Consider the following 21,040-nt stretch of genomic DNA (forward strand, 5'->3'; position numbering starts at 1 on the left):
ATTAACTCACCTGCATTACAAGATGCAATAGCCTCAGTGATGTTTGGGCAGAACACAGCAAAATCAAAATGACATGGCTGAAAAGAAAAAGTGAGGTTAATCAGTGAAGTGAGGCATATGTTTATAAAGCAGATGAACTTACCACCAGTAGTTTAAGCATGGCGGCAGAGTCTCTCTCCCCAGTGGCGTTGAAAAGTAAAACTCGACACACAGGTCCACTGCAATATACGCATAGCAGGACAACTGAGTCAAAGACCATATATTCTGGTGGTGTATCCCAATTATTTCTATAATAGGTTTTGTCGCGCAGTCATACAGACATGTTTCAGGTTAACTGGAATTTTTGACTGACCTTAGGAGTCAGTGCATAGCTGTTTTTGACCAGCCAACAGCGTGAATCAATATTTTGCTTTTACCAAGTCAGTTGTTAATTAGTTTGACTTGGCAAGTTAGATTAATTTGTCAGTACGGCACTAAAAAAAAATAGACATTTTAGTTAATCTATGGAGCACGGAATTAACTAGACTCCTGGGGATAGAGTAATACTTGAGTATTATGAATGTAGAATCAGCAGCTTTCTTTCCCACACAGATAAGACAACAGAAAAATACCCTGTTTCACAGCCTTTCTTGGAACAATGCTAGTGTCCGATTAATTTTTTTCTAAAATTGTACTACATCTGCTACATGAGTGATGGAGTTGGGTACTGGGGGTGTGATGTTCACCTGGCGTTTCTTTCATGCTGGGTCGCTGTCTCTCTGAACCAGTTCACACAGGCTAGCATACTGCGCCTTGTGTGAGCACCATCCAGGAAGTAGGTGACCGCTCCGTGTTTTAGAGACTGATTCCTGCCAGGCCACTCCGTGTCTGCTAAGCCTGAGACCAAACACACACTCACTGTAACCTCATGGTTTCTCAAAATAAAAGCTCCCTTGGCAAAGGTTGTACACATTTGTGTGTCAGTATAGAGAGATGGTATTATCTTTAACTTGTCTAGCAACATAAACTGACCAAGCTGACCTTTAACCATGATGGGGCTGGGCTTAAAGGCAGCTGCTGGGGTGACACCGAAGAACCCAACACTGGTGGAAGTAAAGTCTTTGTCTGTTGGAGAAACAAACTGTAATTAGCCTGCGGCAATTTAGAAAAGTATGAGCCCAAAACATAAAAGATTTATTGGTGCTGAATTTCCTGGCTCTAACACTAGGTGGACCTAGAGTTATAATCAGGCCTAAAGAATTAGACCTGACATGTGAATATGGCCTGAACCCCAATGAAGTTGATCTCTCCTTAAGGCCGAACTCGTTAAAGCCAGACAATTTAAATCCGTACGTGCACATGTAGAAGGATCCAAGGCGATTTTCTTTAATAACTAAGCATTAATTACTAGCCACTCGTTCTGCATACAACTAAAATAAACATGGCCAGCAGCTTCAAGCGTCACTAAGTGGTACGTACCGCTTAAATTCTGCCATATAGCATGTTGTAAAACTGGTGTAAAACACACAGCTTAGCCACCTGCTCTCTATGTGAAAGCACACAGTTTTAGAACAGGTAAAGAACAAGTCATTTTTTTTAAATATAATTTTTTAAGAGGCCAGCCTTCAATCTACTCAGCATTCATTTGTGCATCTTTCTCAATCTAATCAAAACACATCTGATGGTTCATTCACTGCGCAGTGAGTCCGACCAGAACCTGTGTTAAAATGATAGAAATAATGCCAGAACCCAACCCACTGGGTTCGGACAATGATTTACAGCTCTAGGATGAACTGCCATGGCCAAGACAGGCTATCCAACAAACAAAACTAATAGAGGAAGAAACATTAAACCTGAGATGTCCTGGGACCAAGCATGAAATGCACCACATTTAATTGATCAGCTGATCTGGAAAATTAAGCCTATAACAACCCGATCCTTTCTCTATCAGCTGGTAAAATCAACTAGTCTGAGACATGCTGAACGGAAAGAAATCGCAGCTGTGGTAGCAGCTTAATTAATAAAAAGAAGACTGCGGTGTGGAACCGTATTAAAGTTAAAAGCACACGCCTGATGTTCAAAACACCACATGAACACAAAACTATAACACGAACAATGGTTTGTCTGAGCAGTAAACAATAATGACCTTAAACTATAGCACAGGCTTCAGGAGATATTGCTGGGTCAATTGCAACTTGTTAGTACTACCCAAAAAGTTTGGACACCCTTAAATATTGTTAAAAAAAAAAACAAAAAAAACATCACAGCTCACCTGGGAAACACCTTCTTTGCAGCCAAGTGTAAGTCAGCTGAAGAGCCAAAGATGCATTAGAATGTTGGTGCTGTCCTGCTAGGCCAAGGTGAAGTGATCCACATTCCAACTGGTAGTCTTCCAGCTCCGGACACACCCTCAGAGGACACTGCAAGCACAAATTAGAAATAACTGAGCCACTTGCAGCACACTTATAGACCGCATCATGCAGCAACCAAAACTCACTTTTATCTCCTGAGCTCTGTCGCTGAGCACAGCCATCGCTGTTTCTGGCTGTCTGACAGTAAAAGCAGGAACCCCTGTCTTCAAACAAGCATTAAAAAAAAAAAACTTGTAATAGAGAGAAACAAGACAAAGTGCAAAAAAATCCGCGTGGTCTAAAAAGAACATTTATTTTAGAGATAATATGAACTTTTCTATACTTCACTTTTGAAATTATCCACCTGGAAATGTAACATGTTTTACACAGGTACACAATCCAAACAGGTGGTTTAGAGATTCGTAAAGTAAGCGACCTATTTCTGTTACTATACCTTGAAGATGCCACCTTTCTGCCAGGCAATTAACTCAATGGTGTCCCCCAGGATCTGTGTGTGGTCAATGCCCAGAGAGGAGATGCCACACACCCATGGAGCCCTGTGACCACAGGCACATGAGGACACAGCTGTGTGGGGGTTTATTTTAAACACTGATGATGTACATAAACACTGATCATGACCTCTGCTGACTGGGCGATAACCAATATCAGAAAACAACCACAGATGATGTATATCAGTGTAATAGTACAAAAGAAGTCAATCTTACCTAATGATGTTCGTACAGTCGTACGCTCCGCCGATGCCCACTTCAATTACAGCCAGGTCCACCTGGCCAAATACACCATATTGAAACTACAGTGTGCAGTTAATAGAGATTTACCCTGGATTTCCATTGGATGCGTATCTGCTCTGCTGCATAACTGCAGCTTAATCTGCAGTCCGACAATCCTCACCGCCTACGGTTTTGCTGCATATCTGTTGCAGCAAGGACTCATAGTAATCCCACTAATTCACCTGTAATCGTGCGATATATGTGATTCAAGTAAGTTTTTATTTATAGAATGCTTTTCTCAGATAAAAATCACAAAATGCTGTACAGAACAGAGGAGAAATTAAAACAGGAGCAACATCATAAAAGGATAGTAAATCAAAGGTGAATTTGCAACAACAGCAGCAGCATCACAAAAAAAAAAAGGAAAATAAAAGTGAAAAACAAAAATCCATTTAAAATCCATTTAACAAAAGCCTTTTCTGAAGAGTGCAGTCTTCAAATGACTCTTAAAAGAGTCCACACAGTCAAGCTCCCGGAGGGTCTGCTGCAGGTCATTCTAGAGTCTGGGGGCCACAGCCTGAAACGCCAGGTCTCCCCGGGTTTTAAAATTACTGTAGTTTTTGGGATCTTTATGAGACCCTGGCCTGCAATCCGACGGGTGCACCCTGAAGTGTAGGGGCACAACAGGTCAGATATATACTGAAAAACCTGACCATGCAAAGCACGGAAGGTCAGGTCAAATATTTTAAACTCAATACGAAATTTGACCAGAAGCCAATGAAGATTAAATAATTTGAACTTATCTTATCAAAGATAAGTGCAAATATATATGTGAAATACAATTTCAAAAGTGCTTAGGTCTGGTTAAACATGGCATCAGCAGAAAGGTCTGGTCCCTGTACACATGAATTAGCGGGATCTTCCAAGTCCTTGCTGCAACAGAGGCGCAGCACAGACAGAGGGATTGTCGGACTGCATATTGCGCTGCAGTTACACATCCAGTTGAAATATGTTGTTATATGTGCAATCATCTCAGCTACGGCCAGTGGCTCTGAGGATGACACAAATGAACAGCCCTCTGACCACTGCATGTGTCCATTGGTCCCTAAAGCTGAGATCCATGTCTTTCTATACATCTGTACTGCTACACCTTTAACCAGTTGTTCTCAACTTGCTTGTCAGTAAAGTGAGTCTCCATCTTAAAAAATTCAAATGTTCATGTGATTTTTAATACAAAGAAATGTATAAATGCAGAAAACTTACTTCTTTTCAAACTTCTGGGGACCATAAGATAAGGCAAATTTTTTATCCCGTTTTGAATTGCACTCTTTTCTTAACTAATTTTCAGTGATTAAATCTCTCTAGCAGTGTTAATTTTGCCAATAACTTAAAATCCTTTCATCGATAACCTATTACGTGACTACAACAAGAACATAAATTTAAGAAGTACTTAAAAGAAAAATAAAAAATAATCTCTGTTCATGATCAACTGACAAGTAAAAATGTGGCATAAAATATCATGCTGGTTGGCCGAACAATCTGGTTTATAACCATCAATGTCTTGATTGTTAATGTAATTGTATCTTAACTCAATCTATCGATCTGACTAGAAGACCTCACCCCACCCACCTGCCCTAGGCATGTCCAGTTTTGCCACACAGACGCCTAGACTTCACAGCAGGAACGACCACGATAGTAACTATGATGAGCAGATTGTGAGCTTTAATTGACAAAATATCTTAGACCATTGCATCTCGGTTAGAAAAACTGGCCACAGGACACTTTTATAAGCTGTGGTAGAGTGACGTAGAGAGTATAGACTATAAAAAGAGAGGAAGCGGTGACAGCAACAAAAGCCACTAAATCAGATAAATAACACATTGTTTAGGGATTGTTACACAGCAGTTACATTCAACAGCACAAATAAACTTCCCCACACACCTCAACAACCCCGCACCTCCATCTCTGAATCTAAAATGCACTGTGCTGTTTAAAACACAGCAGAAAAGTTAAGAGCTCTGTCACAGAGTGGACCAGGTGACAATTGGAGGTGACAGCTACACTTATGTTATATAAGTGCAATAACTACAAGAGTAAAACACCAAGAACACGTGAACATTTTCCACAAATAATTGAGTGGTTATTTGAATTGAAATAATTTGAATAAAAAATCTAGTCAGTTTCGGGTACACTCCAATTAACATCCCTTAATCTGTTTACATTAGTCATGGGACTCAATTAAAAATGTTTATCTAATTAGAGGCTTCGTAATTAATCTCAATTAATCGCCTAACAATATCTGACACGACAAGCAATGTTTTCTCTTTTTTCTACCTTGTCTGCATATGCTGTCGAAGGTCAACACTACAAAAAGTGCAATCTTTTTACGAAAGCAATGCATGTTTTGTTATTGCAATTAAATAAATGAATTTATTTATTGTGACATCACCAGCCCTCCCTAAGGAAGGGTAATGAAAATCTTATTCATGGGAGACTATAAAAAGATGGCAGTGTTACACCTAGGTGAGGGGGAAGGGAACAGGAGTCAGGGTAGGAAAATGGAAAGGGTGGGGAAGAGTCGACTGTTTTGAGGTGAGAGTGAAATGTGATAGTTATAATTGTGCATTATGTGCTTATTGTGTTGTGTAATCAGTTAAGCCAGTCTGGTGCCAGTGTTGGGAAATTGAAGCGGGTGACGCAGCACCCAGCTTAACTAATAGTATGGTGACCATTGACAACCCCCCCCAGGGAAGGGCCAAGAGATACTGCCACCCGCGACTCCAGCGGAGGAGCAGAAGCCGACACCCAGGAGACGGCCAAGACCGCACCGGACAGGCAGCCAGCGGGCACCCACCAGCGGACAGGCGCAGAATCAGCACAAACCAGACCCCAGGCCAGAAAGATCGGAACAGAAGCAGCACTGGCAGCAGCCTCCCCAAAGACGACGGCCAAAACCACGGCCGCCCAGGATTTCCAAGGGGACTCTGCAAATCAATCTACCCGTGCCCTGGCGCATTGGCTGAGCCCCCCAGACAGCCCCAGATCACTCTTCATCGATGTCACCAGTATGATGAGCTAGGCTCCATCCACACAGAGACATTTCCCCCATTTCATTTTATTTATTTTGAAATAGTTTAAAATTAAATTGGGGCGCATCGCGCGGGCGGCATCAAGGAAAGGCGGACTGGCACGCTCTGGGGTGCCTGGTTGGTGCGCCTGGGGGCCGGTGACTATGGGCGTGGTTGTCGTCCCTGGGGGCGCTGCTCTTGGTGCTGCTTCCGTTCCGGGTCCTTCTGGCCTGGGGTCCGGACCCTGCTGGCTCTGGGCCCACCGGCGGGCGCCCGCCGGCTGCCCGTTCTGCGCGGCTCTGGCCGTCTGCTGGGCATGGGCCTTGGCTTCTCTGCTGGGGTCTCGGGCGGGGGGCTCTCTGGGCCCTTCCCTCGGGGGGTTGGGTGCTTGGGTGTGTGTGGTTGGGTGTGTGTGTGGTTGGGTGGGGGGGGCTGGATGCTGGCGGGGGGCCTTGGGGTTGGGGTCGGTGGGGGGATGCGCTGGGTCCTCGGCTGCTTGGGGCTTCCTCGGATGTGTGCGTGGCTGCCTCTCAGCCTGGGATCTTGGGAGCATCTGGTTGGGTTGCTCGGCCGCGGGGGGGTTGCCTGGGGCTCCCTGGCCTCCGCTCTTTCTGCTGGCCTGGCTGCATCTGCGGGCCCAGGGCAGTTCCTGGGCTTGCAGTAGCGTTTTTTTTTTTGCACATATACTGGTATACGATGCACTGGCACGCCTTGGGATGTGGGATAAAACTCATACTGGGCTTAACCTTAGACACGTTAATCCCAAATACCTGCTTTAGGTACTACCATTCACTCATTCCCCCTGCTCACAGCCACCACCACTATAGCAAAAAAAAAAAAAAAGGAAGTGAGAGACCATATACAGCGTCGAATTCCATCTTGTGGAAAGTTGGCAATGTAATATATATATATATATATATATATACAGTGGTGGGGAAAAGTGTTTGCTCCTTCCTGATTTCTTACTGTTATGCATGTTTTCCACACTTAAATGTTTCAGATCATCAAACTAATTTAACCATTAGTCAAAGATAACAACACAAAATGCAGTTTTTAAATTAAGGGTTTTATTAATGAGGAAGAAAACAATCCAAACCTACATGGCCCTGTGTGAAAAAGCATTTGCCTCCTAAACCTAATAAGTGTTTGGGCCACCCTTAGCAGCAACTACTGCAATCAAGCATTTGCGATAACTTGCAATGAATTATACAATGCTATGGAGGAATTTTGGCCCACTCATCTTTGCAGAATTGTAATTCAGCCACATTGGAGGGTTTTTGAGCATGAACCACCTTTCTAAATTCATGCCCCAGCATCTCAATAGGATTGAGGTCAGGACTTTCACTAAGCCACTCCAAAGTCTTCATTTTGTTTTTCTTTAGCCATTCAGAGGTGGACTTACTGTTGTGTTTTGGATCACTGTTCTGCTGTAGAACCAAAGTTCGCTACAACTTGAGGTCACGAACAGATGGCCGGACATTCTCCTTCAGGATTTTTTGGTAGACAGCAGAATTCATGCTTCCATTTATCACAGCAAGTCTTCCAGGTCCTGAAGCAGCAAAACAGCCCCAGACTATCACACTGCCACCACCATATTTTACTGTTATGATGTTCTTTTTCTGAAACGCAGTGTTACTTTTACGCCAGATGTAATGAGACACAAACCTTCCAAAAGCTTCAGCGTTTGTCTCGTCAGTCCACAGAATATTTTCCCAAAAGTCTTGGGGATCGTCAAGATGTTTTCCGGCAAAAATGAAACAAGCCTTAATGTTTTTTTTTTGCTTAGCAGTGGTTTTCGTCTTGGAACTCTGCCATGCAGGCCATTTTTGCCCACTCTCTTTCTTATGGTGGAGTCATATGGTCTTCTTTTGTCACCTCTTGGATGAGTCATTGCTGCACTCTTGGGGTAATTTTGGTCGGCCGGCCACTCCTGGGAAAGTTCACCACTGTTACGTATTTTTGCCATTTGTGGATAATGGCTCTCACTGTGGTTCGCTGGAGTCTCAAAGCTTTAGAAATGGCTTTATAACCTTTTCCACACTGATATATTTAAAATACTTTTTTTCTGAATGTCTTTGGATCTCGGCATGGTGTCTATACCTTTTGAGGATCTTTTGGTCTACCTGACTTTGTCAGGCACGTTCTATTTAAGTGATTTCTAGATTGAGAACAGGTGTGCAGTAATCAGAGCTGGGTGTGGCTACAGAAATTGAACTCAGGTGTGATCAACCAGTTATGTTTTAACAGGAGCTGGGAGGAAAACACTTATTCATACAGGGCAACGTAGCTTTGGGGTTTTTTCTTCCTCATTAACTGCATTTTGTGTTTACTTGTGTCATCTTTGACTAATGTTTAAATTTGTTCGATGATCTGAAACATGTACGTGTGGAAAACATGAAAAAAGTAAGAAATCAGGAAGGGGGCAAACACTTTCACACCACTAAATGTATATAATATGCAATATAAGTATTAAGGCTGAATGATTAACTTTAGTCGCATCAATATTAAGTTTTTCACTACTGCAATAATGTAACCTCAGATGCTGGAGGTTTTTTCTTCCGTCTTCATCATTTGAGTGATATATATGTTCACTAATCAGAACTGCCTTCCTGGGGTGCTGGCCAATCAGAGATGGTTACAGAACACAAGCTTGTATGTGCTACAGCGAGTCTCTGAGAGCGCTTAACACTACACTAGGGTCCAATAAAATCCACATCATCAAAAAATGAAAATGGAATCTACTGTTGAATGCAGAAAAGAAAAGAATCGGGTTTAAATGCCGTCACTGTGAGGGAAAGGATGATTTTTATGCAGTAATGTCCTTCCCATTCTCATCCAGGCTGCTTCAAACACCACCTAATCTGGCAAAAAACTATCATCCCTGACTCCTAAATCAGAGCACACCAGTGCCCGCTTTTAACTTTAACTTGTCTGTAAAGCTCCGTCCATTTCTCATGTTGTGCTCCGTGAGAAATAACAGCTCCACCCTGCAAACAACGTAAGAGTTCAAAAATCCATGGATAACTTTTGGTGTCTTACTTTTCTAGAGGATCTCCAGCGACTTTGAACCTCGTTAGTGAAACGTCCTAGGAGAAGTGCGTTAAAATAGGACATTTGTACCATATTAAATTCTCTTCGCTCTGTACCAATGTCCATTTTTCTACATTGAGCTGGAAGTTTAACAACTGATTAACATTTGACGCAAATCTGGGTTTGTATGTGCAAATGAGAGCATTTTTCAAAAATGAAATATTTAGTAATTTTGGTCAAAATTCACAGCTCCGCCTAAAAACACCGTAAAAGTGATCAAAAATCCATGGATGTCTTTCGATGTCACACATCTTTGAACCTAGTCAGTGAAATGGCCTAGGAGAAGTGCGTTAAAATACAACATAAATATTCTGAACTGCCTGTGTGTTTTTTGGAGTGGTCATAATAGTTTTTTACTTGTCTCGTCATGATCCACTTCTTTGTCAATTTTCATGATTCTACATTGAATTCATTTTTTTGGCAATTCCTATCTTGTAATGCATCTTTGGCATACTCGGGGGCGCTGGCGCGTCAAATCTTTGTATTTTTAAAATCAAAAATAGCCAGAAATGAGAGAAGCGCGCAATTGAATTTTGTGACTCTTTATATCAATCAATCAATCTTTATTTGTATAGTGCCAAATCATAACCAATGGTATCTCAAGGCACTTTACAGTAGAGCAGTCTTAAGGACGGACTCTTCATTTTATGGATACACACATATGCATATATACGTATATACACATACATATGTATCCCACACCCAACATGAATTCATCATGGCGGCAAGGAAAACCTTCTGTTAAGTAGCAGGAACCTTGTGTGGATCCCATTCCTATGATGAACAGCCATCCACGTTATGCTTTATAATGGTTCAGTGGGTGAAAAGTAGGTGAGTTGGTTCCGACACCGGGAAAAAAAGAAATAAAGTTTCCTCCTTTTGAGGACCGTGAACTATACATTTTCGGATAGCATGCCTACAACAATATGAGAGCAAGAGGCCCTTCGCCAACTCGTGGCACTCAGGCCTAATTAAGAGCATTTAGATATAAACAGGCTACTTCCCCATTGTGAAGAGACAAATCCAGAGAATCCAACCTTCTTGTACTTCTTCGTTAGGAATACTGTCCTGTTTATCTGTTTGTTGTTCCGTTTATAACACATACTGTGTACTTGCGCGATTGTGTAAATATTGCGACAATTCCTCGGTCTCATGACGCCAGTCGTCTGGGACTGGACTGGACCGGAATTGGACGGCTTCCAACTTGTGTCTGAGTCTGGCTGTGTTTGTGTGCGGAGAGGAGGAGCTGCTGCTTCTGCTGCAACGTGCACAGACTGACAAAACGACAACAGCTGCTTACATCGCCATGTTTTACTGTAATATGCAGTTTTTTGGTTGAAAACAATAACAAGAGTGCGTGCATAGCAAAAGATAATTGCTAGTGATTGCTGTTGTGTGGAGTCAGAGTCTACAGACACACCTATTTGTAAATATATATAAGTAGGACGCGAATCAGCCAGTTTTGAAAATTGCTCTGAAAGTGGCTTTTCAAAGGGCTAAAACTCCAGAAAACAGGCGAGTTTGGGAAAAAAAAACCTCTAATACTATGTTGTTGGGGTTCTTAGAACAAATGGAAATGAGTGAAAAAAAAGCATCATACTGGACCTTTAAGCCTGATATGCTACACCGTCAGGACCTACGCCGTTGGCACGGCATCGATGTGACGCAGAGGTTGGCCAATTGTACTTCTGCATCGATGGAATGCCTCACTATGCAATTAGCCGCCATGCCTCTAGGGGGTTGTGGCTGTGTTTCCAGAGAACAATTAATAAGTCATTGTTAATCTTCCGGTCATATTTTTCACAATGGTGTCACCGATGGAGTCGTCTCTGCATTTGGAGCCCGTTGATGAGCAGAAAATATTATTGCTAACGCAACAGCGTAAGCAACAAAGAAGACATTTGCGGAGGTGGTCCGTATTAACGCGTGAATTTTCCACACTGGTTTGCCCCATGAGGGACATGGATGAAGATAAACAATTTCACCACTTCTGCATGTCCAAGGGCCGATTCGACAATCTTCCTGCATACAGCCGTTGATTTTGCACCAGTAAACGCACAGTATGCCTATTCAGGGTTCTCGCCAGCGCTGTAGGGGCCCCCTACAGTGTAATTTTGCTCCCCTATGGAGTAATGTTACCCCCATGCTCCGTTTTGATCAGCATAGGGGTGATAATCTGTTTTTTTCCATTTTTAATCAGTACCGTTGTAACAATTGTTGTACACTTGGACTTCATGCGTGCCTTTGTTTTTTTTAATCTGCATAACAAAGATGTCTATTTAATACAGGTGATTTGCTCGGCTGCTCCAGTCTTCACCTGAGGACCCCTGCAACCACTTAGCTGCCCCCAAAGATTCCTGTGTGCATCCTCTGCTAGATATTCGTAATCACCGTCCAATATAAAGTGTGCTTCAACCAGATGTAGTGTTTAACGGCACATGAAGCTGCTCATCATGTTTATAACTCACAATGGACTTGGCACAATAGCATATATCAGGCTTAACACACAAACGCCTCAAGACATGGAGCGAGAGACTGAAAACAGGGACACAAGAAAAACAGGGAGACAGAGAGAGGCAAAGACAGATGGGGAGATAATGTTACTTCAGAAATGTTATTTGTTTAAATATTTATTATTTTTGTGCCATGTAAATGATAAATATTAAATGTCTTTTTGTGTGAATAAAGCTTTTTTGAATTAACAAAGCAGTAGATAGGCACACCATAATGATTACACTCCCACACTTGCGTCTGTGGTCAGACGCTTGAGAAAGTCACCATAAACAACACCTTAATCAAATCAAAGGACAAAGAGGCAGAAAGCCTCAGAAATACCTAGAGGAAGGGGCTGTCAGATATTTTTCCCCTTTCTTTTTCTCCAATGTGTAACAATGTTTACCACAATTTCTGCTTTATTTTTTCTTGCAAGCCGCACCTTCCCTGAAGAACTCTGGCGCCCCCCAGGGAAGGCATGTCCCACACTTAAAAACCCCTGCTGTAGAAGAAGCATATGTGTACCTTTTCCTGAAGAAAGACATGGAAGGCCAAAATCGTCAGGAAACGAAAGTACGCTGGCATTGTCCCCCCATGAGCATCCTGCAAGAAATGAAACACCTTGTAATAAGCTTGTAGCAATACAGGCAGAAATATGCTACATATATTTAATTGTGAAATAATAGCAGTATATTTGTCTTTGTTTTATATAGAAAAGAATAGATAATATAATAAACCTTTATTTATCCCCATAGTGAAAATTCACACGTTTCAGCAACACCATAGCATGAAAATAATAATATTAGAAACAAGGGATTCACCGAATATTGCAAAAAAAAAGCAAAATTCGGCATTCGGTTTAGTGAGTTAAGAGCAAGGCCGAATAGTAGTGTGTGAGGCAATCAAACAACGTGCAATGATTTAGAGTCAAAAAAGTGTGTGCATTGCTGCAGGAGCACAGCAGCAGCTCCTCCTTTCTGCACACAAACAAAGCAGACTCTCTCCTTTCCGCTTACCGCTGCTACCACAACAGAGTCCGTTGTTAGCGCTGTGAGCCATAAACATCCCCATTGTTTCCTCCTTACACTACACCAGGTGTCACTGCATAGGCTGGTGTAGCTTTAGCACATCAGCTAACAGCTGATGTGTGTAAACAATGGGTCCGTGGCTCCAAGCACTGACTCCCAACACGATCGGCAGCAGAAAAAGTAGTGCAGTTTGCATTTACATTTATGGCAATAAAGTATAGTATATATTCTATATTAATCTGCAGTGTTTGTTTTAGCTGTATAGTTGGAGAGGGAGGAGCTCACATTCTAGGAGGTGTGTTCGGTGACGTCACCTGCCAACGTGGGCATATTCCAACTCGCCCGTTTGGAGCTGACTTTTTACAAAATGTGGAACAACAACTTTTTCAACTTTGGCCCTCTGAATGAGGCTAAAGGGATGTATATCACTGTAGCAAAACCATTATAAAGTGATTTTTTCATCATACAGTACCTCCCCTTTAATGCACTTTGGGTTTTTTTTTTGGAACGCATGTTTCGTTTTATTTGAAGGGCTAATAAAAATGAAAAACTTTGTTGTGCTTTTTTTGAAAAGCAAAGGCTACTGGAATATTTTTAAAAATGTCAGAATATTCAATAAACATTTACCTTCTTATAAAAACATGTATTCTATGCTATTTATGCACTATTAAAAAAAATAGTGTAAAACTTAACCGCATTCGATTTTCGGTATTATTCGTTATTCGGCCAAGTGTTTATATTTTATTCGGCTTCGGCCACAAATTTTCATTTCGATGCATCCCTAATAGAAACCATTAATCATTCACACCAGTGGTGGTACAGAAGTGTGGCTACTATTTTGCGCCAAAGGCCTCTATGACTATCACCAACATTCATGCACAATTTATACCCATTCATACAAGGCAATGTGTGTAAAGTGTCTTGCCCAAGGACACTACGACAGTGAGTTGGATAGAGCAGGATTCGTACCCCCAACCCATCGGTTATTGGACGACCCACTGTAGAGAATGTGCAAATGACAGATGCAAGAATGTTTTTTTTTTTTTTTGAGGGGGAGGGAGGGGGTGGGGGTGGATCGGTGTTAAACTTATTAAGTTAAACAGTGGTGTTGAACAATTTGATGGCAGTGGGAACAAAGGAATGCCTGAAGCGCTCGGTCTTGCACTGAGGTGGTATGATGCATTGGCTGAGGACCACAGCTCCTCATAGAGGGGGTGAGAGGAGTGCTTCAAAATCACTAGGATTTTGTCCTTCGTCCTTCTCTTAGCTACTGTCTCCAGGGAGTCCAGGTCCAGTCCAACCCCAGAACAGGACTTCCTCACCAGTTTATTGAGTTTGTTTGCCTCAAATGGCACCTCCAGCACACCACTGCATAGAACAGTGCACTGGCCACTACGTACTGGTAGAAGGACTTCAGAACTTTGTTGCAGACCCTGAAGGAGATGAGTCGCCTCAGGAAGAACGGTCTGCTCCGTCTCTTCCTGAAGACGGCCTCAGTGTTGCTCAAAAAATCCAGTTTATTGTTGATGTGGACCCCAAAGTACGAATCAAGATCTCCACTTCCTGCCCCTGGATGAGGACTGGGGCTGGGGGCCTTCTGTTCCTCCTGTAGTCCACCACCACCTCCTTTGTCTTGCTGGTGTTGAGCTTCAGTTGATTGATGTTACACCATGGAGGGAAGCTCTCACTCAGTCCTCTGTACTACTCATCTTTGCTAATGCAACAGATGATGGAAGAGCCGTCAGAGAACTTCTGGAGGTGGCAGGAATCAGAGTTGAACCTGGGGTGAAGAGTGTGAAGGGGAATGGTGCCAAAACAGTCCCTTGAGGTACATCAGTGCTGTTTATGACAACCTCAGAGGCACAGCCATCTACTCTGACGTACTATAGCCGCCCTGTGAGGTAGTCCTGAATCCAGTCAATGGTGTCTGATTGCAGGGGCTGTCCATTGAGGCTGCTGATGTACTGGCCAAGGTCTTGAGTGGAGATGAAGCAGACTTTGGAGCAGAGGTGTGAATGGGGGTGGTGGGTGTTGTTGACAACCCAACTTCACTGACCTCACGGTGGAGGGGGTGAATCAAACCTATTGAAGAAAAAGTTTAGCTCAGATGCCCCCCTGTGCTTTGGATGACGACTTTCCTGTCAGGACAGGAAAGAGAAACGTGATTAAAGTCTCACTGATCAGAATGAGGGAGCTGGAATGTTGAGTTTACAAAAAAGTGGAATGTCAGCAGTTATAGCAATGGTGTGAGAAAACTCCTGTGGCAGGTAATGCGGCCATAATCCTACCGCCAAGAGTTCAATATCAGGTGAATAGATAGAATCCTTCAGTGACATGTCCAGGGTGACACCATTTAGAGTCTACAAAGACAGCAAATCATTCTCCTCTCTTCGTACCGCTCTGTTTGCTCCGGTCTGCGTGCAGCAGCGTGAAGCCCACCAGCTCCAGTTGACTGTCCAATATGTTCCCATGTCTTTGTGAAGTGTTACGGTGAAATTTACGGTTACCTCGTCTTTGACTGGAAAAAACACTCTCTGCAGTGATAAATGATGAAAACCAGAAGACCAGGCTGGAGAGATGAAGTAATAAAAACTGATTTATTCTAAACTAAATAAAAAAGGTACAGACAGGATAATCAAAAGGATCTCCCTTTGGTCAAAGGGAGAAACACAAGACTTCCCCAGGATCACACTTCACACACGTTTTCACCTAGTTCAACTTTCTATCCCCACCCCCCGAAGAGATGAGAATGCAAAAGCAGAGAGGGGGCCGGTTCAAAGGGAAAGCAGAGAGAGGGGGTCAGTTCGCGTGTGTTTGTGTGTGTGTGTGTGTGTGTGTGTGTGTGTGTGTGTGTGTGTGTGTGTGTGTGTGTGTGTGTGTGTGTGTGTGAGTCGTCGTGTCTGGCTTTTTGATAAAGATGTGTATTGGGAGGGCAAGTTAACCATCCTTCCAGAAAGAGGAAGACAAAAGACATGGAAAATATACAACTTAAGACATTATATTTGAATAAGATCAAATATATGAGTAAGCATATGAGTAAATATAATTAATCAATTTTGCCATCACAGAAGCAAAGCAAGCTGCACTCCCTGTACGCACTTTGGCTGCTTACTAGTGCTGTTCATTTGTCTGTTTTGTTAGCGAGTGACCTCACGTTTCCCATAATGATTGATGGCAAAAAAGGCTTAAATCTGCGATCTCTCTCCAAACTTATCACCCTCTTTCCTCCCACGGCAGGTTGCTCTCCATATTTCCAGAGGAATGGGCGCAGCAGGAACTCCAGCTCCATGTTTGAAGCACAGCAATTCCTCACGGGAGTATGTGAGCATTACAGAGCGTGATTAAAGTTTGAAAAAAGTTGTAACATCACAACTAAAATGCTGCACTATTACAAACAAACAAGTTAACAAAAAACACAGACAATCCTAACTTAAATAAATGTATAAAAACACGGATAGTACACGGAGCTGCCATCTCTCAGTGCCCAGAAGCAAGCAATACCTTGGGACTTTGGGAGACAAAATCCCATCCAGAAAGGTAAAAAGGCAACAATAAAGTGTGTATTGTGTATTGTACATCCATCATTACCACATGCAACATCTGGTTGTAAATTAATCAGTGCTTTGCAATTAAATTTAGAAAAACAAACATTTTGGTTGAAAAGGCAGATAATGTACAAATAAAAATAAAACATTTCCAGCAAATGTTCACTATATTCTAACAGATTTTGCATTCTGTTATTTTTTACATTATATATACTGTAGAGTAATATTAAGAGTATTATCTCTCAATTTTTCAACCATTGATTTCATCTTTGAGTGGTTATTCAGAGCATATGTTCTAAAAGTGGACCAGTAGAGGGAAAAAATGATCTACCTGTACATAGACAGGGCTCGAGACTGCAACTAACTTAGTCGCATATTCAACAATTTATTCCAGTGTGTGCGAGCTTATTAATGACCTTATTTTGAAAATCCAAAAGGAGGAAACTTCCTCGTCCTCTAAGTCTCCCTCCTGTGAATCAGGGTCCGACATGGACACTACACGCGCCGCCAATGTGCCGGTTAAATATGCATGCTTTATGTGTGGCAAGAAATTATCAATTAGCATGTGTTGACTGACATGATCATGCATTATCAAATTCAAGTTACTTTTTGTAGCTTTCCAAATACATTAGCTAACAGACATATATTCTTTATATTACATTGTGTTTATGTAAACTGAGATGCGTAAAAATTTGAAGATGCAACAGTTTTTAAGTTGACATTTAGATGGTCAATAAAAACTAAGTCAAATTAAATCAAACATTATTCTACAGTATATCATTTTAACTGTATAGAGAGGAAGAGGGTTAGGACTTAGGAGACACCACTATAAGAGTTGGCCCCTCCGAGTTGAATTCCTTGGGGTGAAGCAATGCAGATGCCAAGTTATGCTACTGTTAAGTTAATTCAAGTACAGCCTTTCTGCAAAAAAAAAAAAAATACATGTAACCTGGAATGATTTGCTGTTATTTAAAAAAAAAAAAATGTCTCCTTTTAAACTTATATTAAAGAAATTACCTGCTATTTCAGCCACTGCTTGTTGCCAAAAAAAAAAAAAAAAAAAAAAAAAAAAAAAAAAAAACTTGACAAATGTTGACAATAAAACATTAAAACAAGGTTGCAAATATATCTCAAGTCACTGTCTGTTCTGCCTCTGTTATTCAGATTACCTGATTTAGTGTGTATGAGTTTCTGAGTTAATTCAGTTCAGTTGGTTATGATAAGTAAGCTGTACCTTTAAAAACACGCAGAGTAGGTCATGTGATTAGACTCAGGAAGTAAAGCAGTCTGGTGAACACTGCATCATTTCATTCCTTGTGTGTTCTTGGCAAAACAACTACCACATCTTGTGCTGTTAGTGGCATTGTTGGTATGTAGGTCTTATTTGATGTTTAAAGTGGTCATAGCATCACATTTAGTTGTGAAATGTGTATGTTTTATGATGTTAGACGATCTTTGATTACATCGTGAGTTCAAGCTATCTATCTTTCATTTGTGGTCATCTGCCGCCATCGAGTGGCCGTTTTGTGTCTTGTTTGCTATGCCGTTATGTAAGGATACAAAAGGCTGCTTTGTTAGTAATATAAATAATAAATACAGTGGCATGTGACAGAGTCAATTAGACTGTTATAGTTAATCAATATTTCATGCTTGATAATTAAACCTCTGTTTAGCAATATAATATTAAGTTAATTTAATTAGTTTAATTCATGCAGTTAAATTTACAATGTCTTGTGTGCCTCAGTTTCACCCTTTCACCTGTCAATAAACCTGGGCCCAGTCGGTCAACCTGGTGTCCAGAGTCTCGATGTGCGGAAGGTGTTGAGCTTACTGCCTTCGTGTACAGTGTACATAAGGAAGGCATGAAAGTGAAACAATGTCTTCATCGCACAAGATTACACAGTTATACGCTGGACACATCATGGATTCACAGGAGCAGTTACTGAAGTCTCGATCCTACACATCAGGCTCCACAAAATCATCTGCTGGGAAAGCTGCGACTTTAGCTCGTGCCAAAGCGGAGGCAGCAAAAGCACAATTGACCTTTGCAGCAAAAGACATGATCCTAACAATGGAAAAAGCACAATTAGAAGCACGAATGCTGAAGCTGTCACTAGAAAGAGAAGCAGCTGAAGCGGAAGCAGAGGTAAGCATCGATGGTAGTGTGCGAAGTACCAAGAGGCTCCAACTCCACGAGATTCCCTGTAACCCCTTAGAGAGGACCAAAGAATGTCACTGACCAGTCAAAGGAATATTAATCTGTAGCATTGGAAGAACACGCTCAGGATGGTGCTGATCAGCTAGACACACGGTCCAACCCGCCTCTTCATCCTCTCATTCAGGACAGTGTTGGTCAGCAACACACACATTCAACCCCTGCACTGCATCCATATCCTCATCTTCCTTCTCAAGATGAAACCAGATACCTACATGAAGACCCAGCACTTGGAAATTCTTCCCAATGCTCTACGGTGCACAGCAGTAGAGAATAAAGCTGGCGCCAACATCACACACAGCAGCAAGCAGAGTAACTGCGCATCCTCTTTTTTATTTGGCGTGCCTTCCATGCAATGCTTGCGTTTCGTTTTGTCAAGTTTTCATTAATAAATACCTTCGTTTCCTTCAGTTTTTAGCCTCGCTTCAGTAGTTCTCTTTTAAATTTCACATTCGTGAAGGTGATTTTTACAGCTCTGTTATCATTTCTCTTTGGCAGGAGATGGCAGGAGTTGATGTCAGGGTGCAGGACAATGTCCTTCGACTCCAAGTAGTCAATGACCTGTTGTTCAATCGATTTTGTTTCTTCGTTACTCGCGTTACTCCTGGGTATTATCTTTAGGCCTGTGATGATGACATCTTTCTCCCTTTCCTTTTGTTCCAGCTCTTCAACCCTCGCGTTCAACAGTTTTATCTCTTCAGCATTCCTCTCATTCTGTTGTTTCAATACCTTTGCTTCACTTTGAAGGTTTTCCAGTGATTTTTCCAGCGTCTTTTCCATCTCGGCAGATAGACCGTCTTTAAGGTTTCGTAGACCCTCGCGTATCATCTCCTTGACCTCTTCCAAACCTGGATCAGGTTCTGGAGGGCCTCCATGCGGTTTCTTAACCATTTTTCTTTTCGTCTTGTGCCCTATTTTTCAGGCTGTTCAGCTGTAGCTGTAGCCAGCTGTAGCCAAGGTCGTGTTATCGTAGCAAGTGAAAACACGTCTGCTCTCTCCAAGAGACCAATAAAACTGTATGGACCTTTAGGTGGTGACATTTGATAATGCCAGGCGGGGAGTGTTCTGCCTCGGTTAATGAGATTACCTGATTTAGTGTGTGTTTGTTTCTGAGTTAATTCAGTTGGTTCTGATAAGTAAGCTGTACCTTTAAAAACACGCAGAGTAGGTCATGTGATTAGACTCAGGAAGTAATGCAGTCTGGTGAACACTGCATCATTTCATTCCTTGTGTGTTCTTGGCAAAACAACTACCACATCTTGTGCTGTTCGTGGAATCATTGGTATCTAGTCTTATTTGATGTTTAAAGTGGTCATAGCATCACATTTAGTTGTGAAATGTGTATGTTTTATGATGTTAGATGATCTCTGATTACAGTGTTCATTTGTGGTCATCTGCCGCCATCTAGTGGCCGTTTTGTGTCATGTTTGCTGTGCTGTTATATAAGGGCATTTCAGATACAAAATGCTGATTTTTTTTTTTAGTAAAAATACAGTGGCATGTGACAGAGTCAATTAGACTGTTAGAGTTAATATTTCATGCTTAATAATGTTATATTGCTAAACGGAGATTTAATTATCAAGTTAGTTTAATTCATGCAGCTAAATTTACAAATGTCTTGTGTCCCTCAATTTCACCCTTTCACATGTCAATAAACCTGGGCTCAGACGGTCAACCTGGTGTCCAGAGTATTGATGTGAGGAAGGTGTTGAGCTTACTGCCTTCGTGTACAGTGTGCATAAGGAAGGCAGGAAACTGTCAATCTTTACTTCAACTACGGTACGCCAGTAAGTCAACTATTCATCAGCATGACCAACTGAGAAAGTTAGTCGCACCATTGTCACCACTGGAAAAGTTTGTGTAGAGCCCTGATAAATAATGCAAGTATGTGTTAATACTGCTGTTAGAACGGAGTAGCCACATGGAAACTCTTTAGGAAGACAAAAAAGTAAAATAACTAAGGCTATCAAGAAAAAGAAAAATCAGTCGAAAAGATGGCTTTAAAACCTGTTTCATAAAGTCTGACACCATATTTTGACAGGATGCGTAACGGTTCCGTAACGACTCACGCAATATTTATATACGAAACCGACAATAACATCTTGAACACAGTCTTATTTTAAAAATAAATTGGATGTTTTATATTGTGTCTGAACTTTGCAGAATTTATACGCCTTGCTCAAGCTTCCGGCAAAAATAGAACCACTGCGAATGCGTTGCGGAAGGCACCGGACTCCTTTTGGAGCCGTGACGCAGCACATCTGCAGGCGGTGGAAACTGACATTGACCAGAATAGAAACATGTCAGCACTGCCACCAAGCCGAAGTGGAACCGCAGCCATTATGCATCCAGTGGAAATTGGGGGTGAGAGAAGTGAATTTTTGGTTGGTAACAATAACATGTTAAGCAAAAATTGGCTTAATGTTTAAAAAAAAAAAAAAAAAATCTATCAATATCAGTTCTAGGTGTAAGCACCCACCCTCTTTCTATGTTCACGGCCACCATCATTATACTTAAGCAGACTGTTGCATCACCCACTT

At 41.8% G+C, this 21,040-nt stretch overlaps 1 protein-coding gene across 5 annotated transcripts in view; it reads right to left on the minus strand.

Annotated features, from left to right (window-relative positions):
• LOC114472986 (folylpolyglutamate synthase, mitochondrial-like) overlaps window positions 1–21,040 on the minus strand; it is a 40,396-nt gene that overhangs the window by 6,263 nt on the left and 13,093 nt on the right. For 4 of the 5 annotated variants that reach the window (XM_028462329.1, XM_028462328.1, XM_028462326.1 and 1 more), the window contains 9 exons: window positions 12,238–12,315; window positions 3,056–3,117; window positions 2,785–2,887; window positions 2,477–2,554; window positions 2,252–2,399; window positions 1,012–1,104; window positions 726–876; window positions 143–218; window positions 11–77 (listed from right to left, as the gene is read on the minus strand). In XM_028462329.1, coding sequence (XP_028318130.1) covers window positions 11–77; window positions 143–218; window positions 726–876; window positions 1,012–1,104; window positions 2,252–2,399; window positions 2,477–2,554; window positions 2,785–2,887; window positions 3,056–3,117; window positions 12,238–12,315 — 856 coding nt within the window. The remainder of the gene's footprint in view (window positions 1–10; window positions 78–142; window positions 219–725; window positions 877–1,011; window positions 1,105–2,251; window positions 2,400–2,476; window positions 2,555–2,784; window positions 2,888–3,055; window positions 3,118–12,237; window positions 12,316–21,040) is intronic. The other variant, XM_028462327.1, reaches the window with a different exon arrangement.

The sequence above is a fragment of the Gouania willdenowi genome, chromosome 12, assembly GCF_900634775.1.
Source record: "Gouania willdenowi chromosome 12, fGouWil2.1, whole genome shotgun sequence".
NCBI classification, from domain to species: Eukaryota; Metazoa; Chordata; class Actinopteri; order Blenniiformes; family Gobiesocidae; genus Gouania; species Gouania willdenowi.